This window comes from Bacillus rossius, chromosome 3 (assembly GCF_032445375.1).
Source record: "Bacillus rossius redtenbacheri isolate Brsri chromosome 3, Brsri_v3, whole genome shotgun sequence".
NCBI lineage: Eukaryota > Metazoa > Arthropoda > Insecta > Phasmatodea > Bacillidae > Bacillus > Bacillus rossius.
The window spans coordinates 17,194,678-17,217,126 of record NC_086332.1 but is presented as its reverse complement, the minus strand read 5'-3'; the positions used below and the strand labels follow the sequence as shown (position 1 = coordinate 17,217,126).

At 39.2% G+C, this 22,449-nt stretch overlaps 1 protein-coding gene across 1 annotated transcript in view; it reads left to right on the top strand.

Annotated features, from left to right (window-relative positions):
• The window catches only part of LOC134530284 (uncharacterized), a 67,686-nt gene that overhangs the window by 6,413 nt on the left and 38,824 nt on the right, over nt 1–22,449 (top strand). Inside the window, exon 2 of the mRNA XM_063364997.1 lies at nt 15,249–15,388. Within this exon, the coding sequence (XP_063221067.1) occupies nt 15,261–15,388 (128 nt within the window). The 5' untranslated portion in view covers nt 15,249–15,260. The remainder of the gene's footprint in view (nt 1–15,248; nt 15,389–22,449) is intronic.

The window sequence follows — 22,449 nt, the reverse complement described above, 5'->3', positions numbered from 1 at the left end:
TTCGTGTAATATTTTTCCGACTGCAGCACAAAAGATCTTTGAAACGACCATAAGCACCATGGTTTACGAAAAAAAAAAAAACTTAAAAAATGTAACTAGACAAGTAGTAACCAAAATTTTCTGCTATTGCAAATTATGCCTGACACGAATTATTTTGTTTCAATGCCTATTTCGCTGACGACATTTTATTTCCTTTTTTAATCATCGGTCACTGCCTTGTAAAATGACAAATATAATTAAATAAAAACAATGCAGATACATTTTACATTTATAATGACATTACCATACGACCAATTGAAAACAATATTGTGCTTGAAGTCCACGCGCGACAGAAGTGAAACTTCCTGCTTTTTGGGTAGAAATACAGATAAATTATTAGTCTTTTTGAATTGAATAATAAATGAGAATAGTAAGAATGCGGGTATGATTTCAAATGAAAATGTGTATAGATGGAGATATATTATTACTATTTTTTATTGAACAAGAGAAAATAGTAAGGATTCGGGTATGATATAAAATTTAAAAAATTCAAAGTTAGTGGTTTCAAATATATTTTACAATGAATTCGTAATTTAATTTGACAAAAATATTAAATGTCATGGTAACTTGTTTCACATATTTTATGAATAATTATCCGCAGAATTATCAATGCCCATCATAGTGACAGCTGGCATATGATAGTTAAAATACGACAAAACCTTTGGGATTTAAAACTTCTACTGGCTTCCCCATCATGCGATCGGAATTTTCGTAACGCTTGAAAACTTTAGCCCCTCAGCAAAGAAGTTTCCCTTCAAAACCACGTTTTTCTAGATACAAAAAAAAAATTGAGTCCACAGCAGTTTCATTCGATGTCAGTAGAAATCAGTTTTGGAGTTGAATACACTTTATACCAACTGCCGTGTAACCGTAAACTTTCGCTTTATGTTTACTTAAACCTGTTCGCCTGAAGTAGTTCGGCGTTCCAAGTAACCGCGTCCTTAGATAGATCTTTACCAAAGCAGCATCCCATAAACAAAAAATAAAAAATAATTTACTGGTGCAAATTTGTTTAATGCCTAGAGACCAACCATATACTGTTTTTGTGGGAAATATATTGCTTACAGGACAAAAGCTTATGAACAACAAAAGTGATATTACTCTACTAATCTAAAAATAGACTTAAGACTGGTTAAATATTATTGTTAGTCGAATAATCATCATTCCAAAGAACATTTGTTTACAGTTTCCACTTTTATTTTGTGAGCTTAGTCCTTGCAGTGAGAGAATAAATTACTGCTTGAAATTTTTGTGTATCAGCTTATTTTGCTTTCAGGTTTTTTTAATATCCAATAGCACTGGATAATTTATCTCAGCATTGGCTAGCTTCTTCGCCTTTAGAAGGAGGTGGGAAGGTTAATTTTTTTTTAGTGGTTCTGGAAGTTGACTCTTGGTCACTTGCGTCCGGTTTATCTGGTGGTTTCGCTGGAAGGATCAGTTTCCGTTAAGAGACCGCAGGTGGAACTGAAAGCAGCAGTCTCACGACTTGCTCCAGCCGCGACCTGACGGCAGCCACACACAGCCGGGTGCCTGCGAGTGGACTGAGTCTGTGTTTCAAAAATGACAGTGGCCCAGCCAGCACGCTCTGTTATGTCATGACGTTACGTCACAAATTCTTCGCACAAGCATTTATGGACTCGGTTTTCCTTAACCTCTGACCACACATCTGGATTGTTTGTTTAACGTCTTTGTATGTAACCTCATTAAAAAAAAATTAACTACTTTTGCATTGGCTATTCCAAATAATTTACCATAGAAAAGATTGAGTTTACGATAAAATTGGTATTTTGGTAAAAAAAAAAAAAAAAACTTAAACACTCTTTAAATTAAGGGAGAAACATCGCACTTTACCAATATAATAAAAAAAGAAAAGGTTATCGGCACAACATTAACACCAATCACTCACACATTTGTAACGTGTGTACCTGCGTACACATGCGAAGAATAGTGCCATTCACACACATATTCATGTGCAGTAGGTAAACTGTGAAGTGATAATTTTAAGTAGGTGTTCCAAAATTGTTTTTTTTTCTTTCAATCTTGTGTTTATGCATTATTGCAAGGAATTAATTTATGTTATAAGTACTAATAAGAACAAACTATTCCCATCATTCTTGGTTGAATGTAAATCGAGACATTTTCCTTCTTTCTGTAGCAGGTAAATGTGTTATTTACAATTTATTCATGCGCAGATGAGTGTTTCTCAAATCGGTATAGTATCTACAAAAAACCATTTTTAGTAAACCCGAGTTTTCAATTTCAATATTGACCATTTTGGAACTTTTAAATCGGTACTTTCCGTAGAAAGGATAAAAGGGAGGATAGCGTTTCTTGCCACTACCTCATGTCAGGAGGAAAATCCTAATTGGTTCGACCAAAAGTAGTTTTGCTGAGCCATTTAAACGATATGCATTAGACTGAAAATCGTTTGACTGACAGGCAGTAAACCGAAAGTCATTTTGCAGAAAATTATTTTACCGATAGTCGTTTGACTGAAAGTCGTTTCTCCGACGTTTCGGAAAAAAATGCATTTTGGTCTACTGACTGCTGCTGCCCAGTAAATTTTCTTCAGTTATTTTATTTCCTGGACTTTAACGGCCCGTACGTGGACGTGCCAAGGCAGTCATGTGATTGGCTGAGCCCCGTTAGCCGTCCTTAGCCAGGGTTCCTCCAAGGCAGTCTTCCCCGCCACCCCTCTCCACCTGAGGTCCTGTAGGACCCGAGATGGCAGTGGCGTAGCTGTGGGAGGGGCTATGAGTCACATATCACGTGCTAGAAACCTATTAAATATTGGTAATTGCTTAAAATTAGTGGGGTAAATGTACGAGTTTAAAACTATCAATTTGTATTCATTTAGTGCCAGACATATATATGTTAGAGCTATATTCCTGGACCAAGAAGATAAGATGTGACCTAATTCCAAACTGTTGTCGCATTTAACAATGATAGCAGTTCTTTTACAACATGCAAATTTTGAAAACATTAGTTAGTGAAACATTAAGTTCTTTATTAGATCCGTTACTTAGAAAATTACATATATATTTTTAAAAAAAATCAAATGCTATACTGGGGAGCTAATTTTAGTTTTGAGCGGTTAGTGTAGTCACCCTGTCCAAATATGTTCCCTTGCTCATATATATATATATGTGTGTGTGTGTGTGTGTATGTATGTATGTGTGTGTGTGTGTGTGTGTAGTTAAACCACTCAAAAATTCTAAAAGTTTAAAAATGTTTAATATAAAATTTAAATTAATGACTTTAAAGGGGACGCTCATTCCCTTACGGAGTCTTGCTTGACGTAATATCCAAATCTTGTGATTGGACGTCGTGCTGGCAGATGGCGTTTTTGGACTGTTATCTTCCCCTTGTGTTAAGACAAGTGTGAATGTCGCCTACCCTGCACTCGAAACGCCTCTTATTCGCAGACAGCCTGCGAGAGTTCGCCCGTTTCAGTCGTAGCCTTGGATCAGCGATCACGTAATCACGACGCGAAGCGTTACGTAACAAATAATTCTTCCATGCGTTATTTATATTTAAGAAAGTCACTGCTCCACCCAGCTAAATTTTGCTGGTATTGCAATCAAGACGGTAAAAATTATCTTCGCAAGTATTAAAATTTAAAAATTGTAAATAAATAGGTTATCTTATCTCTTTAAGCCTCTCAGATTAAATCATATCCATATGAATATTTGCATTGGAGTACAAGTTTTTTCAATAGTTTTTTTTTTAGTTTGCAGTAATTCTCCACATCTCAAGAAAGTCTTAGAGAATTAATTTTAAGGTTAGTCTAAAGTACTTGCAACACTTTCGAAAGCTGACTTTTAAAGGTTTTTTGATGAACATTGAAATTTGAGGACACAATATTTTTCGAGACAAAATTTTCTTCTGTATCCATAAACGCCAAGGAGACCTGACACGTAATAGTTCTCGTCAGACCTACGGCTTGATTAGTGATTAATTAATTTGGAATTTGATGAAGTGTGCCCTTGGTATGTCTGCGCATAACGATAATACTTACCCATTCGTTAGGTCGTTGAACTCGAGGATATTTGTGGTCGAACTCCGCTTTGCAAAGATGCGCTTGTGTTTATCGCTTGCTATATTATCGTTTGAAGCAGTGATTTAGGACGCGTGTTCGTACATGTGGAACATCACGTGTTAGACTTGGCCGTCACCTGCATGGCGGCCTGAGCTCCTCATTGGCTGCTCGCTTAGTGAGTAGTGTCGGCTGGTATCACGCGTGGTTCGGTACCTATGTCTTTGGAGGTCACTTCGTCCACGCGAACAGTCTGAAAATTTCAAGGCGGTACGAGTGCTTGAAGTTTCGTTTCTTTCTTCCGTCGCAAGACACAGCTCATGGCGTCCCTCTAGTTTCCCTGCGACGAATGAACAGCCAGACGGGACAATCCAGCAGATGTCGCATGAGAGTAAACCAAACACGGACGAGCTGTGATGAGCTAGGGAAGGCGTCGCTTCACTAAAATGGGGCCGCACATTCTCGAACAATCCCGAGAAAAACTTTCGAGTGTTTTCGGAGATCGCGTTAGTTTGTATTTATGAAAATATTCTTTCCGCGGGTTAAAGAACATGTGAAGATCGGTCACGTATTTTCACAAAATATAATTCATACTGTAGGAATGTTCTAATAATTGTTTTTTTTTATCCGTGGAATGCTTGTGAGTTTTATTCTGTGTACAAATAAACTGAAATAGTTTTGCGCAATGAATCCATTCAATAAAATAGATTTATCACTCGAACATGATCCTTACGCCCGCGTTTTCATCAACGGTCGCTACCGAAGTTGCACGAGCGAATGTCCAGAGCTTGGAGGCCGTCAGCTGAGAATCGGGAGAGACACGAAAGATGCCCACATCCCCGATTACACGATCGAATTTCGAAATTTATAAATTTTTTCCTGCGGGTCCAGCTGCAGGGGCGGCTCCATCCTCGTGTAAGCCGGGTGACCGCCAAGGGACCCGCGCCCACCCTTTTAATTCCAACGCACCTGTACAGTAAAATCTTTGTAATTACGCCATATAATCCTTTTCATTATGTAGCATGAACGTAGTTTGTTAGAATTTTAATCTCAAAAATATATTATTACTATTCATTTATTGTAATTTTTACGTGTTAATAAAGTAGTACATTACTATCCAAATTTAAGTTCCTGGTTGGTTTAAAAACATTTTTATAGTTTTTTTTTAATTTTTCTGAGTTCTATTCTATAACCCCAGACTACTCGGTAAGACGTTTATCAGAAATTTTAGGTCCCGCAAAGTCTCTAAGGCCACCACTGGGTCCATGTGACCACAACGGTATGAATGTGACTCAGAAAACCAATCAACACTTCACTTTAGTTGTGGTGTGTGTGTATATAGGTACAGGGTGTCCGTGAAAAACCGCACGTTTTTTTTTGGATCAGATAAAGAATAAATTTCTGAGATAGGAAGCCTTTGCCGATTTTTTATCTGACCCATAGGTAATTAGTAATTAATTAAAATAGTTAACCAATTATGAGCGCGCTCTAAGATAAAGAAGAAGAGTGGAGACTGTGCTTACCGCGAGAGAGAGAGAGAGAGAGAGAGAGAGAGAGAGAGAGAGAGAGAAGCGCGAGGTACTACTGCTTACGGTCTCTCACGGCGCGCCAAGAGTATAAGGGGGCAAGCAGCAGTAAGCGAGCATGTGTGTGTGCGTGTGTGTGTGTTCCTGAGTAAATGTGTGTGCGTATTATTTAATTCTTAAACAAATTAGATTTTAACTTCCTGCTAAAAATATTGAAAACTTTTATTGATCATTGTAACTCTTCTTCTTTCTCTTAGAGCGCGCTCATCATTGGTTAACTATTTTAATTAATTACTAATTACCTATGGGTCAGATCAAAAATTGGCAAAGACTTCCTGTCTCAAAAATGTATTCTCTATCTGATCCAAAAGAAACGTGCGGCCTTTCACGGATACCGTATATAGGGCCTATATAATCTTTGTGAAAAACACGAAAGGCTGGCGTTTAACTGGGGGGGTGCGCCTTCTGTCGGGCCCGTTATACGATATGACGCGCAAACGGAGACAGGCCTCACGGAACGAGAGTTCCTACAATAAATAGCATGCAGCACGCAGACGGACCCGCACGGATTAGCTCGGCAACGTTGCTCCGTCGTGCGATCAGTGGAAGGAGAGTATTTGGTTTTTCGGCGGCAGCCATGTTTGTCAAAAAAATTTCTCTTCGTGTACCTACAACCAATATCTAGTGTTATATTTTAAATTTCGTGGTTAAATATGATCTTGCTTATGCTCTTGCCATGATCGTGCTATGATCTTGAAGCATTATATATATATATATATACACACACACACACACGCACTGGGATCTGATTGGTTCCCATCTGCTACGTTTTCGTGCATCGCGGGGGCAGCAGACGCGGTGTTGAAATGGGGTCGTTACCACAACGCCGAACGTACAATAACGCCGAATGCCATAACGCCGAATGCCAAATTGACCGCAACGCCAACAGCTAGAAAACTGCTGTGTAGCTACCACAACGCCGAAATACAGTAACGCCGAAAAATGTTGCTGAGGGGAGGGGGGGGGGCACAGGAGCAAAATAAAAAAACAACTGAATGAATTTGTGTACCTAACCTTACCTAACCTAACCTTTTGTGGCAGTCCTGCAATGACATTTTTCGGGGTTAATGTATTTTGGCGTTGTGGTACACAGCAGTTTTCTAGCTGTCGGCGTTGTCAATTTGGCATTCGGCGTTATGGTTTCCGGCGTTATTGTACGTTCGGCGTTGTGTTATTTCGGCGTTGTGGTGCGTCCCCTGTTGAGATGTCCCTCGCGGGACGGGCCATGAGCGGCGCCGGCGCGCCGGGTCTCGGCCGAGGGCTCGACCGGTTCCCGCGGGCTTGGTTATGTAAGCGGAGGCCGGACGCGTCCACGTGTCGGCCGCCCAGGGGCTGAGGCCTTCTGCCTATCCTATTGGCTCCGCAGGGCAGCGAGGCGGCGTCCGGGTCCGTGGACAGCGCCGGCGACCTATAGCAATGTATACACTTAGATAACCATGTACCGCAAACAATGGGATAAGCTATTAATGGCTGTAGAGACCTGCCAAAATTCGCGGATTCAATTACCTCCAGGATAGACTCTACTACACTCTACACACTCGGACAAATGCCACCTGTTCATCGGCTGCTGACTTGTGAGTCGTCTCGACCGAGTGTCTGTGATTCGACACTTCTTTGAGCGAGGGTCTCTAATTGGCCCTCATTACTCCAGATTAACAGTGAGCCAGTGGTAGAAGCAGCACTAAGGTATAATTATTTGAATTGTAGCAAATCACGAAATTAATCCGCGAATTTTGCAGGTCTCTATTAATGAGGAACACTAAAGATCTGGTGAGGTACAAGAATAATTAATTATGTACTGTATCAAAACATAAGCGTGCCGTCACATATTTGCGGGAAGAAAAAATCAAATGAAACTAACTCGGTCTTTGCGAGATCCAGTATTTTAGTGACAAAGACTCGTGGAACGACCTTAGACAAGATTACGCAACTATCTCACAGTATTTCCAAAAAGAATTCTTCGATCTAGGGTGTTCCACGGGGGCGGGGATGATGAGGGGTGATCATTAGCGTCCCCCCCCCAACCCCCCCGAAATCATAAAAAAAAATATAGCTTGCCCACCAACAAAACAAAAGGAAAGAATTTTTTGAAAGCAAACAGCGGGAAAAGTGTATCTATCGTATCCTACCCCCCCCCCCCCCCCCAACAAATTAATATCTGTGAACGCTCCTGTCTTAGAGGTCACGTCAATCTGACGAAATCAGAAAAAAAAATTGCAATATTTTAAGAGCTGCTCACAAAAATAAGAGGTAAGGGTTTTTTTCTCGTTTATTTGTTCACGAGCACAGCGCGGTGTAAAAAAAAAAAAAAAAGAGCCGTTTCCTCGCGGTCTTTTTCTCTCGTCTACCTTCCATCCCCGGCCCGGCAGGACCGCTTCCCCTCCGTGGCCTCTCGCGGGGTGAGGGAGGGGGTGCCAGTCGTCCCGGCGACCACGATATTATCGTACTCAGGAGAAAATGTCGTGTTTTGAGATATCACATGACAAGGCCCGTAACCGGGTTCGATGAGTTTTCTTTATCATAGAATTGTGAAAGAAAATTGTCACATTAAAACCAGAAGGAATAGTAGACTTTTATAACTCCACAATAAAAGTATACACATTTTAAATACTTTTTCTTGAGAAAATAAAAACTTTACATTTTAAATCCAGTTTTTTTTAAAATATTCGGTTCATAAGTCAATTTTTGACGAGTGTTGCCATATAAACATAAAACACGCATGTTATGTTTGTATGCACAGGTGTGCAAACTGACACCAAATATTTAAACAAAAATCCTGCAGCTTCTGTGTGTGAGGCATATCGGACTGAAATAGGATGGAAATATATTATGGTAGCCCAGTAAGGAGTGAAACAATCATTCGAAAATAATCTATATAACACATTACGTACATAAACCAATTGCTGTAGTTTCCTTTGTCTGTCTTCGCTTTACTTTTAATCCATGAAAGAGGGACCTATCGGACCTCCACCTGGCTACGGCCCTGACTTGACGTGTTCCCAAAGTGAATGTGCTTTGTTTTTGCTCGATGGTGTGATGCGTGAAGTGATTGAGAAAAAATACATTTTTAGCGTGATGGTCATTTTCATTCAGCATGGCGTGGCATCGACACATACAGAACACAATTTTCCTGGTACATTTCACAAACGCGACATGATCCACTGAGATATCCATGCAGATTCTTGCAGAATGCTGCTGAAACCTTGCCATGTGTCTGAAACTCTTGCGTTGTTCGGCCCTAACTTGGCATTGGTTGGAATAACGAACAGCTAGTGATGACGAAGAGATAATGAGCTATAGCAAAACAAAAAATATGTTAAGCTGTGCCATCTATTCTCCGACGATGTACTTGGAAACAGTTGACTGCTAGACACAGACACGCTCTGGTGGAGAGGTCGCTGACTATCTGAATGTGAAACAGAACAACGACGTGATGTCACGTACGACACACGTACCTCGGTACTCTGCACGTTTCTTGAGACAAATGTCAGTTGTTCAATCCCAACATCCCAATAGTTCCCAAGTGTTTTGATCCACTATTACAATTCACCTTACCTAAAGCCTTTTTTTTAAATAACAGTTCGGGTCTAAATTATTATTTTACATTTTTCTAAAATATGCTTATAGCAGATGAAACTCAGTTTAATTATTGCGTTTGGTATAATTCCGAGGCTTTTTTCTGTTTAAGTGCATGATCTATTTGTCTTTATTGATCAATAATTGAAGAACTGGCCCTTGCCTCGAGCATGATTCCGAGGTGACCAAGAACCGAAGATTATGCTACATGTGTGAACAGGTCGTTGTTTTTCACATCCAGCTATTCCACGACCTTCTACCAGAGTGTGTATATGACCGTGTTTTGCAGGCAACTGACCCGAAGTCCGTCTTCTTGGAACAGCATGTACAGCTTCACTTTTAACTACACTGAACTGGAGGTTTTTATTCCTCGAAATGTGGGAGTCCTCGACCTCAAACTTTAATTTTGTTCCCTTTTTGAAAATCTGTAGCTTCTTTTTCTTCGGTAAACAGGGCGATGGTGGTCGAATGGTCAGATAACTTGCCGGTCGATCCGGGCTTTATTGCTGGTGAAGGGATCGAACACGGTATATTTTTTTTTTCGCAAGTGTTAAACGTGGCGGACGTTTCCGTAGGGTTTCCCAGGGCTATCCGGCTCCCCTCCGCCCCCCCCCCCCCCCCGGTTCATTCCGTCAACGCTCGACCAATCCCCGAACAAAGCACATGATGCATACTAACCCTTTCTGCGTGGCTCCAACCCAGCACACGATTAGTCGTAATGGCTTCGACGTGGGACGCACCTAGAGTCTTTCCTAACCCAGAACCCTCACAAACATCGTTTTATTTAGTTTAGGGATTAAAAAAAATTCGTCATCGCCTCGTCGCACTTCACAGTCTCTAATGACCTCGATGTCGACGTGACGTTAAGCTCAATCCAGTTCGACGGACCCCCCCCCCCCCCTACCACAAACCCGGTTTCCAAAATGCCATACCTCGTGATCCTCTTGGCACGGACGCTAATATTATCGCGCGCGCTGTTTATGGCTCTGGTCACGAGAACGCCTTTTTTTCCCCCCACCACAGCGCGTGATTTCACATGACTCGATCTCGCCGACTGCTCGCTCGTCGCATGACTGCCCGCAGCGCTCCTCGCGGCCACCGCCTGCAATAAAACACGTGGCAGCGTCACTCCACGGCGCCATTTTAGACATGGTATGTTCCTGGAACTCTTGACTACTAATAAAAAACATGCTGTTGCGCATGCATAACGCGGGAGACTCTTTATATTTGTCCAGCCGATTCAGGCAGCGAATTCTAGTGGCGGGCGCAGAAAGTATGTACCTACGTGATTCGCATCCAGAAATGTTGGTGTTTGAAAAGGGAATATTTTATTTATCAGTTGATTTGTCACGCTCGGAATTATTTTGAATAATTCTGCGTGAAATCTCGTGTCCGAGTTTCGTGTCATAAGTTTATCTGCAACATGAACAACATGAGAACACCTGAATTTCTCGTTACCGAGATTAGATGTTTACATATCACTAGAGAGTTCTGAAGGACTCACTCACGTTTTTATTTTTATTAATATATGTTTCAACTATGCTGTCAACACAGTTTATTTTACGCCATGTAAAAAGCCACTGTAAGACATCAAATCGATTATGCTTAAAACTTAAAATAGTTCTTATTGGTTTCCTATTACTTTCGTGACCAAAGTGGTACCTATTATAGCCATTTCGTTTGCTGTGTTTTTGTCTCGTTTCAACTGTTGTGCTGATTTTTTTTGGATGCGGTATTTTTGAGCTGTCATCATTTGTGGGGGGTTTTAATTTTGTTAGTCCATTTTTCTTTGTTTTTCTTTGTTTGTTGACCATATTCCTGTTGTGGAGTATTGTGTGGTGTTTATATCCTGACAACAGCAATTTTTTGCATAATTTGTGTTTTTGTCATTTGTGTTTTTTGTAGTTTCCTTCTACAGACATACATAAGCATAGAAATGGCGTATGTCCAAAAGCCTACATCAAGCCATGAAATATATTTTCGCAAGTTATTTCCACCAAGGGAGCTGAGGGCTACTCTGGTCATTGGCAAGAGCAAACGAGCTTTATCATACGGAGATGGGCTCCCAAGAAGCGACATGTGATCTTAAAGCTAGTTGATTATGAAAGCTACAGAGTTGAGGTAAACACGTCTTTGATTAGCTATGGTCGTTACGTGTGATTCACCCGGCTAATATTTGCAGTGATGACGTAATACGCGTTGGCGGGGAGCGTTGAAACGAAGTCAGTGAGAGCTGTGACTCCGAATGCAATAGACCGATTTGCGTGATCTACACTTTGATTTACTCGTGAGTGAGCACTGAGTGGTGCTAGTTGCGTGGAATAACTAATAAGTAGGGACACCTGTATTTCGCGATAACATTTCGTGTCAAGGTATTTCACAAAATACTGAAGCTTTTCTCCTGTGGTTATTGGCTGAGGTCGGTGAGAGGTGTCGTCCCGCTCTTGACGGGGCCAATGAGAATGTGGTCACCGTACTGCTGCACCCTCACAATTTGCCACGACACTTAGAAAAAGCTATAGTGTTTTGTGAAATACCTTGACACGAAATGAAATTGCGAAATACAGGTGTCCCTACTAATAAGTTACTAACTTTTGTTTTGGAGCCATTAATCGCAGAATGCCTAAGCGAAAACAGGTTATGTTATCGACCGAGCAGAATTTTATTGAAAATGTAGAGAAGTGTCGTAGGTATCGAATGAGACAAAAAAGTAGCCGGGAGAAATGAGCCAGTGGGGCAAAAGGAGACCCCAAACGGGGCGCGACATTTGCGCTCGAGCGAACATCAGCCGTCCACCTCGCGAGAAGCGACGGGTGATGCGGAAAATTGTTAGGTAATGGACGTGTACAGGCTCTCTGATGATTCTGATGTTGATGTGGAGTCATTCTGAGCCAGTGGTTGTGAACGATGGGCTGAGTTTGTCGCGATTTGGCGTCACAATTCACGTCAAAATATAAAGTAACTAATTTTGTTCAATTATTTATTTATTTCATACACAACATTCCTGTTCAGCCGCTTCCCTGTCAGCTGTAGTCCAAAAACAGCCTACGCAGAAATATTAATATGCTGTGATCGGGAATGATAAAATATTTTATGGTTAGGTCTTACATAAAGACTTTGTTTCTTGATTATAGAATATAAAATTTTCAATATTGAGGAATGTAATAAATTGAGAGGAAAAAAATGACTTTTCTGTTGTTTGTAATTTCTAGGTAGATCGATGTTTTTGAGCCTGAAATTTTCTTTTCTGTAGTTTTCATCAAAATAATGTATTCCGTTTTCGGGTAAAAAAAATTACAATACAAGAATTGTTAATAATTATCATAAATATTTATTTAGTTTTTGAATACATTTATGCCCCGAAATTTTAAATTAAAAAAAAATTCACATTAAATTCCATTCACGGGCTACCAGTTACAATATCTGTGTGGCCGCTACTAAGTGGTTATATCGTAAATAGCTTTATGTTTACTCAAACAATGCTCTGAAGTCGAAAGTTGATATTAAATTACTGTCAATGACATACTGATAGTTACTGTTTCACCAGTATGTAATATCTAATAGCTATACAGGAAAAGTAGCAATGTTTAGTTGTAATATTTCAAAGTAACTGTTATTTTCGATATTTCTTGACATGATGCCAATATGTGGCGGCATCTTGACACGATTTTAGTACAAAAATTTGCCCGATTCCTCTGTTAAAATTTTTTACGTCCTCGAATGTTACGTGGAGACCTCGACGGCTTGAACGCCCTTGGCGTCGTGGATTGCGGGTAATTTCTCGGTCTGCAGCGCACGGGGCAAAAAAAATGTATACAGGAGAAATATCAGCCACCTTCCGAATGGAAATGTAACTAACTAGACTTTTCTTGCGTGTTTGGACATGTGCTATCTCATTTCCCCAACTATTCTAAAGCCTCCGGAATCTATGTTTTCATGCTGAATAACTAACGATACACTTGTGAGCATTAATCTCTTACTTCAACACCCGCTCCGAGACCAAAATGGCTTCCATCCAAGAAGAATTTCCACGTAAATTCATGTGTTCTCTCATTAACTCATTTTAGAAAGTTATAGCAGCTTTGTTTTAGCGCTTATAATGAGTGAAATCTAACCAACAACCTTCTTTATTCTAGCATATTCTAGTAATTTCAGATATATATATATATAATATATATATATATATATATATATATATAGAGAGAGAGAGAGAGAGAGAGAGAGAGAGAGAGAGAGAGAATAACCTCCCGAAACAAGGAATTTGAATTCTCGAAGTTAAAACTGCGGCCATTGATTCTGCTGTGTTTCCTGGGTGATTACATTTTCACTGCCTTATCAGTCCATCGTTTCCATGTTGTGGGATTCGCCTCATTTCATTCCTTGAAGTGTTAGCCGTCAAGTACATACAGAATGAGTCAGACTTTGACTGACGAACTTCAGCTGAAGGTTTGTTTCAAAAAAATGATCATACCACTTGTATTTCTTAAGGTCAAAACTGCTTCCCAAAGGCTGTTATACGCTTTTTTTGTTGGAGATACACATCTGGTTTGTTGAAAATTTTAGATAAAGTACTTAAGACTGAACAACAGCATGTCTTCAACTTATTTTAAGTGATAAACTGTCACCGAATTTTGTCGGTAGAATTCTGTCTCATTCTACATATTGAATGCTCAAACAGAACTATTGTGCTTTGAAATCTTAAGTATCGGAAATAATTTTACTGTCTGTCGTCTTTCAAATAAGCAAATTCAATCTATAACAGAATTTATATTCCTTTTGTATCACGAGACCTTAAGGTTTTTCACGCACAACATGATTTCATAGTGGACTAGGTATCTATGGTCTTATATATTAACAAGCTTAGTAACATTTGTTTATTTAAAAGATACGAGCATTTGAAGAGTTAAGTTCTAGTGTACACTAACTGATAGGTCACTATAAGCTATGTAACAGCAAAAACTAGTATAATTTGAATTGAATATCTCATTTTTTGTGTTTAAAAGGATCATTCGTGCGTATCAGGCTATTTCAAATAAATAAGACCTTGGGTGTAAAAAGTGATAACCAACATTCTGAATGGTATTTAGAAAATCAGTAGGAACAAATTTTTAATGAAGTATTTTGTCAAGAACCATTATACCAAAAATTTAAGTTCAAGAAATAGAAACCATGAAATAATGTACACATCCCATGATCAACACTTCATAAAAGAATTTAATTTTTATGAGGATTATCACTATTTACACGGGAGGTCTTCAAATATCTTTAACTTTATTTCCTTTAAAACTCATTAAACTGGGTTGTTAGCGAATTCGTAAAAGTATAGGCCTATTTTTGTATGCATTATTATTTACGTAAGGAAAAATTCTATGAAACTAATTGAGGATATACTTTGACGGAGTAACCACTGTAATTTTTCCAACCACGGAAGCAATATGTGTATCAAGTGTAACAATAAAAAATATTCTAATTACCTGTGTGATAAAATTATACAGATATAATAATCAAATAGATTTGTTTATAACGTATTTTCAAAATATACTGATAAACGTCTCAGCGGTGCATCATTTGGGTTATGGTTTTCCATCTCCCATTAGTTTGAGTGTTCTTAAAAAAGTTATTTTGTCGATCCTTTTTTTTTTTTTTTCTTTCTAATAATTTTACTTTGTGGGTATGTGTTCTGGTTTGCTTGCACAGCAATGTCCAGTTCTTGAAATAAATTAAAATAAAAGAGTTGAATATGCAGTCCACCCGTTTCAAGCGGTTCAAGTGTCTACTCATTCTCACAGAGTATGGCGAATCATTAGCCGAGAACAACAACTCATAATGCGCAAATAATCAGATCACCAGCATTTGGCAGACTTTAGATCTTCTTTGACCCCATAAAATTGACATTTTGTACAATTATAAGTAAAAGTTCCATATCACGTATCCATGTTTATCCCTACGTCATGATGACGTTGATCCTGTAGTGCATGATGCTAGCAAAGTCGTGCTGTGCTGTGTTGCAGGTGGACGGCGCCATGACGACGGAGAGAACCCCGCTCGTGGTGAGCGAGCCGGTGCCCAACTATGTGTTCATGACCAAGCCCAACCGCGTGCACCGCAGAAGGAAGCAGCAGCTGCACTGCTGGCTCTGCGCGGCCGTGCTGTGAGTCCGCATTCCACTTCTTCCTTCGAACTGGCGACCACTCATCCAGTGCATGGCCGCAGATGTTACATGCAGGGGCGCAACAACTAAATTTCCAAACGGGTGGGGCGGGGGCAAAATACCTTTTTATAAAGAATCATCGATCCCCTCCCTATTGAAGCGGGGGGTCGGGGGGTTCTCCCCCGGTCAAAATTGTATTTCAAGGTGGAAAATGGTGCTATTTAAGCAGTTTTATTATCTAAAAATCGATTACACAGCACTTTCTTTGCCCCCGTTTGCTACCACTTCAAGGTTTCAGAGGGGGGGGGGGGTAGGGCAAAATACCCTTGCCCCACCCCCCTGTTGTTGCGCCCCTGGTTACATGGTCACATAGCAGCCGGGTGAAGTCATTTTTTGATGTGTAACATCTCAGCTCTCGGTATACGACACATGGTCGAAGTAATTTTGTGAATGGAACGGAAGTCGCACGGAACGGAATTGTGTGACCACGGTGCTGCCATCTGTGGCGGATGACGCGAACCAAAGTTCAGAGAGACAAAGGGAAACTGTACAGCAGCTAACTCTTTAGTGAATTTTAACAAGATGGGCAGTATTTCAATAAAATGCCTTGTCGAAAATCAGGTCCGAAGCTGGGGTTTAGTATTTTTTTTTCAAGTCTTTTTTTTTCCCCGCTTTATCGGAGCCGTTTTACTATGGTGTTTGACATTTCTTCCTGCAAATAGAATAATTCGATAGTCGAGTAGCTGCCCAGGCAGCGAATTCTAGCGGCGGGTGCGGAAACCACGTCAAGAAATTTAGTTGAAACACCATTGTGAAACTTCTATTTAGTGGCCGAAAACAGTTTGCTATTAATATGAAATTTTAGAAATATCAGAAAAGTAAAGAATATATGTCGCGAAAATACATAAAACATTTAATGGAATTCTTTTGTAGTGAAGCATCCGTAGTAGTAATTGTAATTAAATATTGATAATGATATAATCAAACCCGAAGAGTGAAGAACATCCTGTAACACAGATTGGCCGTGGTATCCATCAGATCGCTGAAAATACCGTGTCACGATATATTACTCTTTTAGGGCAGCCTTCTTTTCACAGACGAGAGAGCCAAAACCCGAAATTCCTGTTTTTTTTCCCCCGTATCTTTAATGTAGCTATCCTAACCAAATCAAGCGTCCACAATGTTTTAAAGGATTTATAATGTAGCTAACCTAACATAATTAACCATTAGTTGTCATGATTTGTACAAAATAAAATAAAAACGAAGATGTAGGATCGGGCGTTTGGCTCTCTCGTCTGTGAAAAGAAGGCTGCCCACACTGTTAAGTCGCTGACTCGGCCTGAGAGTGTATCTCGATAGCGAGTGAGCCGCGCTGTTGGGGAACCGACCGCAGCGCTCCGTGAGGGAGGTGGGCGAGGAGGCAGGTACGGCCGGGGACAGGCAGCTATGAAGTCTGGAACCTGTTATGCCGTCGCGTCGGAATCAGGTTTGTCGGAAGGCACCGCGGTCAGGCGGAATGCCGCTCCTCGGCGTGAAACAGCCGTCCCTGCTGTCGCCAGCGTCGCTGTGCGAGCTGGTGCCGAAGCGAAATGAAAGTCGGTGGCTGGAAAACAACCAGCACTTCGTGTTGTATTGCTTCCATACACTTCCACAGCTCTGAACTGCAAGGTTAACTGAGACAGAGTAAAACGGGGTGTGGCTGATTCATTGACACGGCCCTGTGTTGTACGTGAATACGTGTACGTAACAGGTAACATTTTCTATACAAAGTATAAATACGCTATTTTTTATTTTAACTCCATATATATACATGTGTATATGTGTGTGTATATATATACATATTCACTGTAACTATTTTACACTAATGTTTTATACATGCAATCGAATGATTTTGTCTTAGAACTGACGATTGAAACTCAAACGAATATCGTAGCTTCTCCGAGTCAAAAGTTACCTATACTAAATGGAAATCTCTAAACGCAGAAAAATGACCTCAAAATGGCGGCGCTTCCCCCCTCCACCACGCGCGTGCGTCACAGTCCTCACTTAGCGTAACAAACTCTTTGATCCTTTAGCAATCCAGTAATGTAATTAAATTTTGGATGGAGATGTTAGATATGTAGCTGCAACACCAAACTGTATCCTCCGATTTTGTTATCATTCGTTTTTTGAATTGCCTCCCACTATGGAAGCAATTTTAAATATGTATTCACGTCAAAAATAAACCAATAACTAACAGAAGGACAGACATAAAAAAAAGCACTGGTAATTGTAAAACTAACATAGTTTCTGTTTGTTATAGCTAACCAAAGTAAGTACAGTCATTCATTCAGAGATTAATCCACAGAGAAGACATTTTTGCCGCTGTAATGATGTAACTAGTCGTTCAATTAATTAATTAGAGACGGCGCATTCTTCGTGCACGTCTTCGCAACGGATTCCTGATTTTTCTAGCCGTAGGTTCATGAGAATGGCATCCCGCGGGACCGCCCTGTTACGTAACACCAACCTTGACTTACGTAACCACGCACCGGGAGGCCATCGCTCCTCCTGGCGGACGGAGGCTCCAAGGCACCACGTGCAGACTGGAGAGCAAGCCTGGCTCGGGAAGCTCTCCAGCCAATCATGCGTCGCCTCCGTTCGAGAAGAACAAAGGAAGGAGAAAAAAAAAACAGAAAGAGGCGCAGTTTGGGTCAACGCCGTAGATATTTCGTGTAAACGTCGGGATAAAATAATACGCCTGCACATAATACTTGGACGTTTGTACCGTCGCTGGCCGTGGTATGGGCCAGCTACGTAATCGCTAGAGACCTGTAAAATTCGCAATTTCAAATCCCTAAAGGATAGACTCCATGATCCTCTACGCACTCGCGCAAATTACATCTGCTGATTGGTTACCGACTCGTAACACCTGTTGACTGGAATGATCGTGATTCGCTAATTCTTCTGTTAAATATTTTTCGTTGGCCACGAGTCCTTCAGATAAACTGTGGCCCAATCACTGAAGCAAAATAATGTCAAAATTATTTGGACTCTATCCTATCGCGAAATGAATCCGCGAATTTTACAGGTCTCTAGTAATCGCTTTGCGCCTTTTTTTAATTTTTCATTTCCTTTTCGACGCTGCCGTAGTTCTCGCATTCTCTCGGCACTGGACTTCTTGGCCTTTTTTTTCTTTCCTTTCGACGCGAGCTTACCTCTGGCTTGCTTTTTTTATGATTCCGAGCACATATATGAGTCATGAATCATGTTCTATTATTTTGTAATTTTCAATTAGTACCGATTTTCACTTATATTCCGGCAAATATTTTTGTCTCACTCTGGGTCCTAGTAGTGCTACCACAAGCTCTCACAATGACACTCGAACCAATGTCCTGGCTAGACGCGTTTCCTCGCTTCATAACTTTATCCAAAGCTAATTCGTGTCAATCACGAGTATTCGCCTACACTGGTACGATGACGTCACAGGCGAAACAAACACGTGCAGACATGATCTGTCCGTTGTGAGATCGACCATTGTTTCACGCATTATTAGTCTTGTAGTGATTAGTGATTCAAAACTGACAGTATTTTGTCACGCAAATCACTATACGAGCGGATAGACGGTTTCACTTCAAAGATAATGCCACAGAATGTAGTATCCAGAAATTGTTCACAGAATTTCCAGGCCCATAAGCGAGCTTTCTTTGAAAGATTCTTGCATGGAGGAATGTCGATTTTAAATAGTTTCACGGGCATACGCTATTGTTGGTTTTTCTTTAACTGTCATAGAAAAACCTAAAGAATGACAACATAGATGAATACGTAAACACACGAGGAAGAAGCCAATAGCAGCTGACATCAAATTACTTCCACGGATTTCTCTATACTGTTTAGGCATGTGTGATAACCAGTTAAGGCAGTAATAGCGTATGCCCATTAAATTATTTTTAATCGATATATAAGAAGCGCATTAAACATAATAACTGTCGAACAAGGTGCAATGGTGACGAAGTTATTCCTGCAAATACTAATTTGCCTGAAACCTGTCTGTAACAAGTATTGAGAGGCAGAAAATTATCTTATGTGGATTTGGAAAAATGTTTGACTGGAACAGTCATCATTTTACGTAACACTTTAGAAATGAAAAGTTTCTCCACAGTGTTTAATTTTAAGCGGTTCCAAAAATTTAGTTATTTTCTTTTAAAAAAAGAACTTACTCCTACACTCGCTTGTGACTTTACACAATTTGAACTTATTTATGTACTCACTGAATAACATTTTCAGAGTAGATAAGTAATATCCAATACATTGGTTTAGGAATTATAAGTTATCTATTAAAAAAAACATTTAAATCTGAAATACTTTGAGTTAAAGAGGTGTTTTAAAATTTTCCACAACATCACTACATTAATTTACTAATATATGTGCAGTAATGAATACATTTAGTCTTTAGTTGTATTTTTGCGTACTTCACAACTCAAATGCAGCACTATTAAGCGTGCGCTTAAAAAGAGTTTACTGATAAAACATTTTAAAAACTCTTTATATGCCAAAAAAAGTCATCTTTTCATAACTAGTACTTTCACTCTTCAGTCTTATTTGCAACTTTTTTTTTGGATAATCTCCTATTCTTTTATATCTACTTTTAGACCTTTAAGACAATTATGACTTTTTTTTTGGTCCAGGACCTAACAGAGCTTCCTGTAAACCTGTTAATCTACGTAACATAAAAATGAAAAAAAAAAAAATGTTTTGGGTCTGTAAAATTGGTTGCACAACCTAACGTTCGAGAATATCGCCAAACATTAATCAAACACGTCTCTATAACTGCAAGACATGACAGGCGCTGTACAAGGCCAACTAAACTCACCGCATTCCTGAGTTATGCAATGGGCATCTTTATTTGGCGCAGTTACTAATTGAAGAAAATCAACTGCCACTTCTTGAGTTAAGGGTCTTGATTTAAAAATGATGATTTAACAATTAATTGTCAGTTACTTTGAAAAAAATAATCAGTATAAGGAATAACTATGCCCCTTTATACGGCGGTGATGTGAGTGTGTGAAAAGACTGCGAACCAAGGGCTCTCAAGTGGTGATGTGATGGTTCCCGAGATACCATTCACTCGTGCAAGAGATGACAGATAAAAATTTTGTTTTGTCTTTATAATGCTTTCGAGTAGTCGGCTTACAGGCTTTCCAACAATGTCACTCTGCATGCGCATTAGCGTAATATATGGCTTAGCAAATAATTTATGTAATAATGAACAGAATCGAAGCTGACAAGCTTATCTGGCAAACAAAGCGGATCTTTTATTTAATTTTTTTGGTCTAGCACTCCTTCCAACTGATTTGTAAAATGAAAAAGCATTAAACTTTTAAACGTAAATAATATATATATTAATCCACACACTTCCAGCTTTATACATTAGAGTGTAAAAGTAATCCGTGGACAATTTTCAACATGTCTTTTCGTTCGTTTGTTGAATGGATGATTAAGCGAGCGACGGTTTATTGACGTTGTGTTACATCTGTTTGGGGTATTGACAATATTGACATGACAGTGCAATGTACACTTTAGCCTAATTTTATACTCATAAAATAATGTTCCAGTTTAAATTGTATTATGGCAGTTTAATTTAGACTATTAACTACAAGTAATACATCAAATTGAAGGTAAACTAACCTAGTGTTTCTTACAAATGATCAGTATGTACACCTTTATTTTTACGGCACACATCCAACCTAAAGTCCAATTCTTTCCACACTTTGGTTAATACGTCAGGAGTAATGGAAGCAATAGCCTCTTAAATTCTGTGTCTCAACTTATTAGGTAGCTGCGGAACGTAGACACGATATTTTATAAAGCAACCAAAGGAAAATAAATCGCATGGCGATATGTCAGGTGAGCGTGGAGGCCAGAGAAAAAGAGCTCTGACGTCTCGACCATTACGATCAATCCAACTGTCAGGGACTTCGACGTTCAACCACCTTCGTACAAAGAGATTCCAACGGGGAGGGCTGTAATTACATATTCACTCTTGGCAAATTGCTTAGCACAAAACGCTTAACGCTCATGAGTCGCCAATTTACGATGGGGGCGTTGCATGGTTGAAAACAACAAATCAGTACTCGCTGTTTGAGTTACTCTTAGATTGTAACCCTGAACCAAAACTCTGCGACTATTACAATTATTGACACTTTTAAAATTTACAACTGCGAAATCCTTTTATGGACACAGTGTGTAGTAGATACAATGTATGTATATGCATGGTGAGCAGAGAATATTTATGTACAAACAAAGGAAACTTAACAAAAAACTAAAAGTCTGTCATGAGGACTGTCGACAAAAGTGAAAACTTAAAATTTTGTTTTTAAATGAGTAATATGAAATCATTTCTACGTCAAATGTACGCAAGAAAATGATTTTGCTATTATATCACTAGCATGTTGGTGACGCGAACCCATAAGTTTTGCCCCTACCAATTATAATTTTAAAACTAGAAGAAATGAAGTTTTTTCATTGAAAGAATAAAAAATTATTAACTTAAATATAAAAACAATCAACATTATCTCTAATAAATCAATAACCTGACATTTGAATAAATTCACATCGTAAATAAATAAACAAAAGAAAAACATAACCTCAACTTAACTACCTACTAAAAAATATCCAACACTCGCAATATGTACCACACAATGACGTTAAAATTTCCTTGGAAAATAAGAATAAAATTAAAAACTTGTATCTTTAAAAATACATTTACATACAATTATGTTTTATCCTAGAAATATAAAAAATTAACACGTTACGTGACCATGTCGATGACGACTTACATGAATTTGCTCCCTATCCAAACCTTCCTATAGAAGTTTTCACTTCAAAAAAATAATTGGTTGTCTAAAGTCGGTTTACGGACGATAGTTTAACGTGACGTCATAACAAAACATTGATGAAATGATTGCATACTTTTATGAATAAAATGGAATCATTTTTATTGAATTATCGCTATTTTGTATGGATACAAAAAGGAGTGAAATTAAGTTTACAATTTAATTGATAAATTTACTTTTATTTGC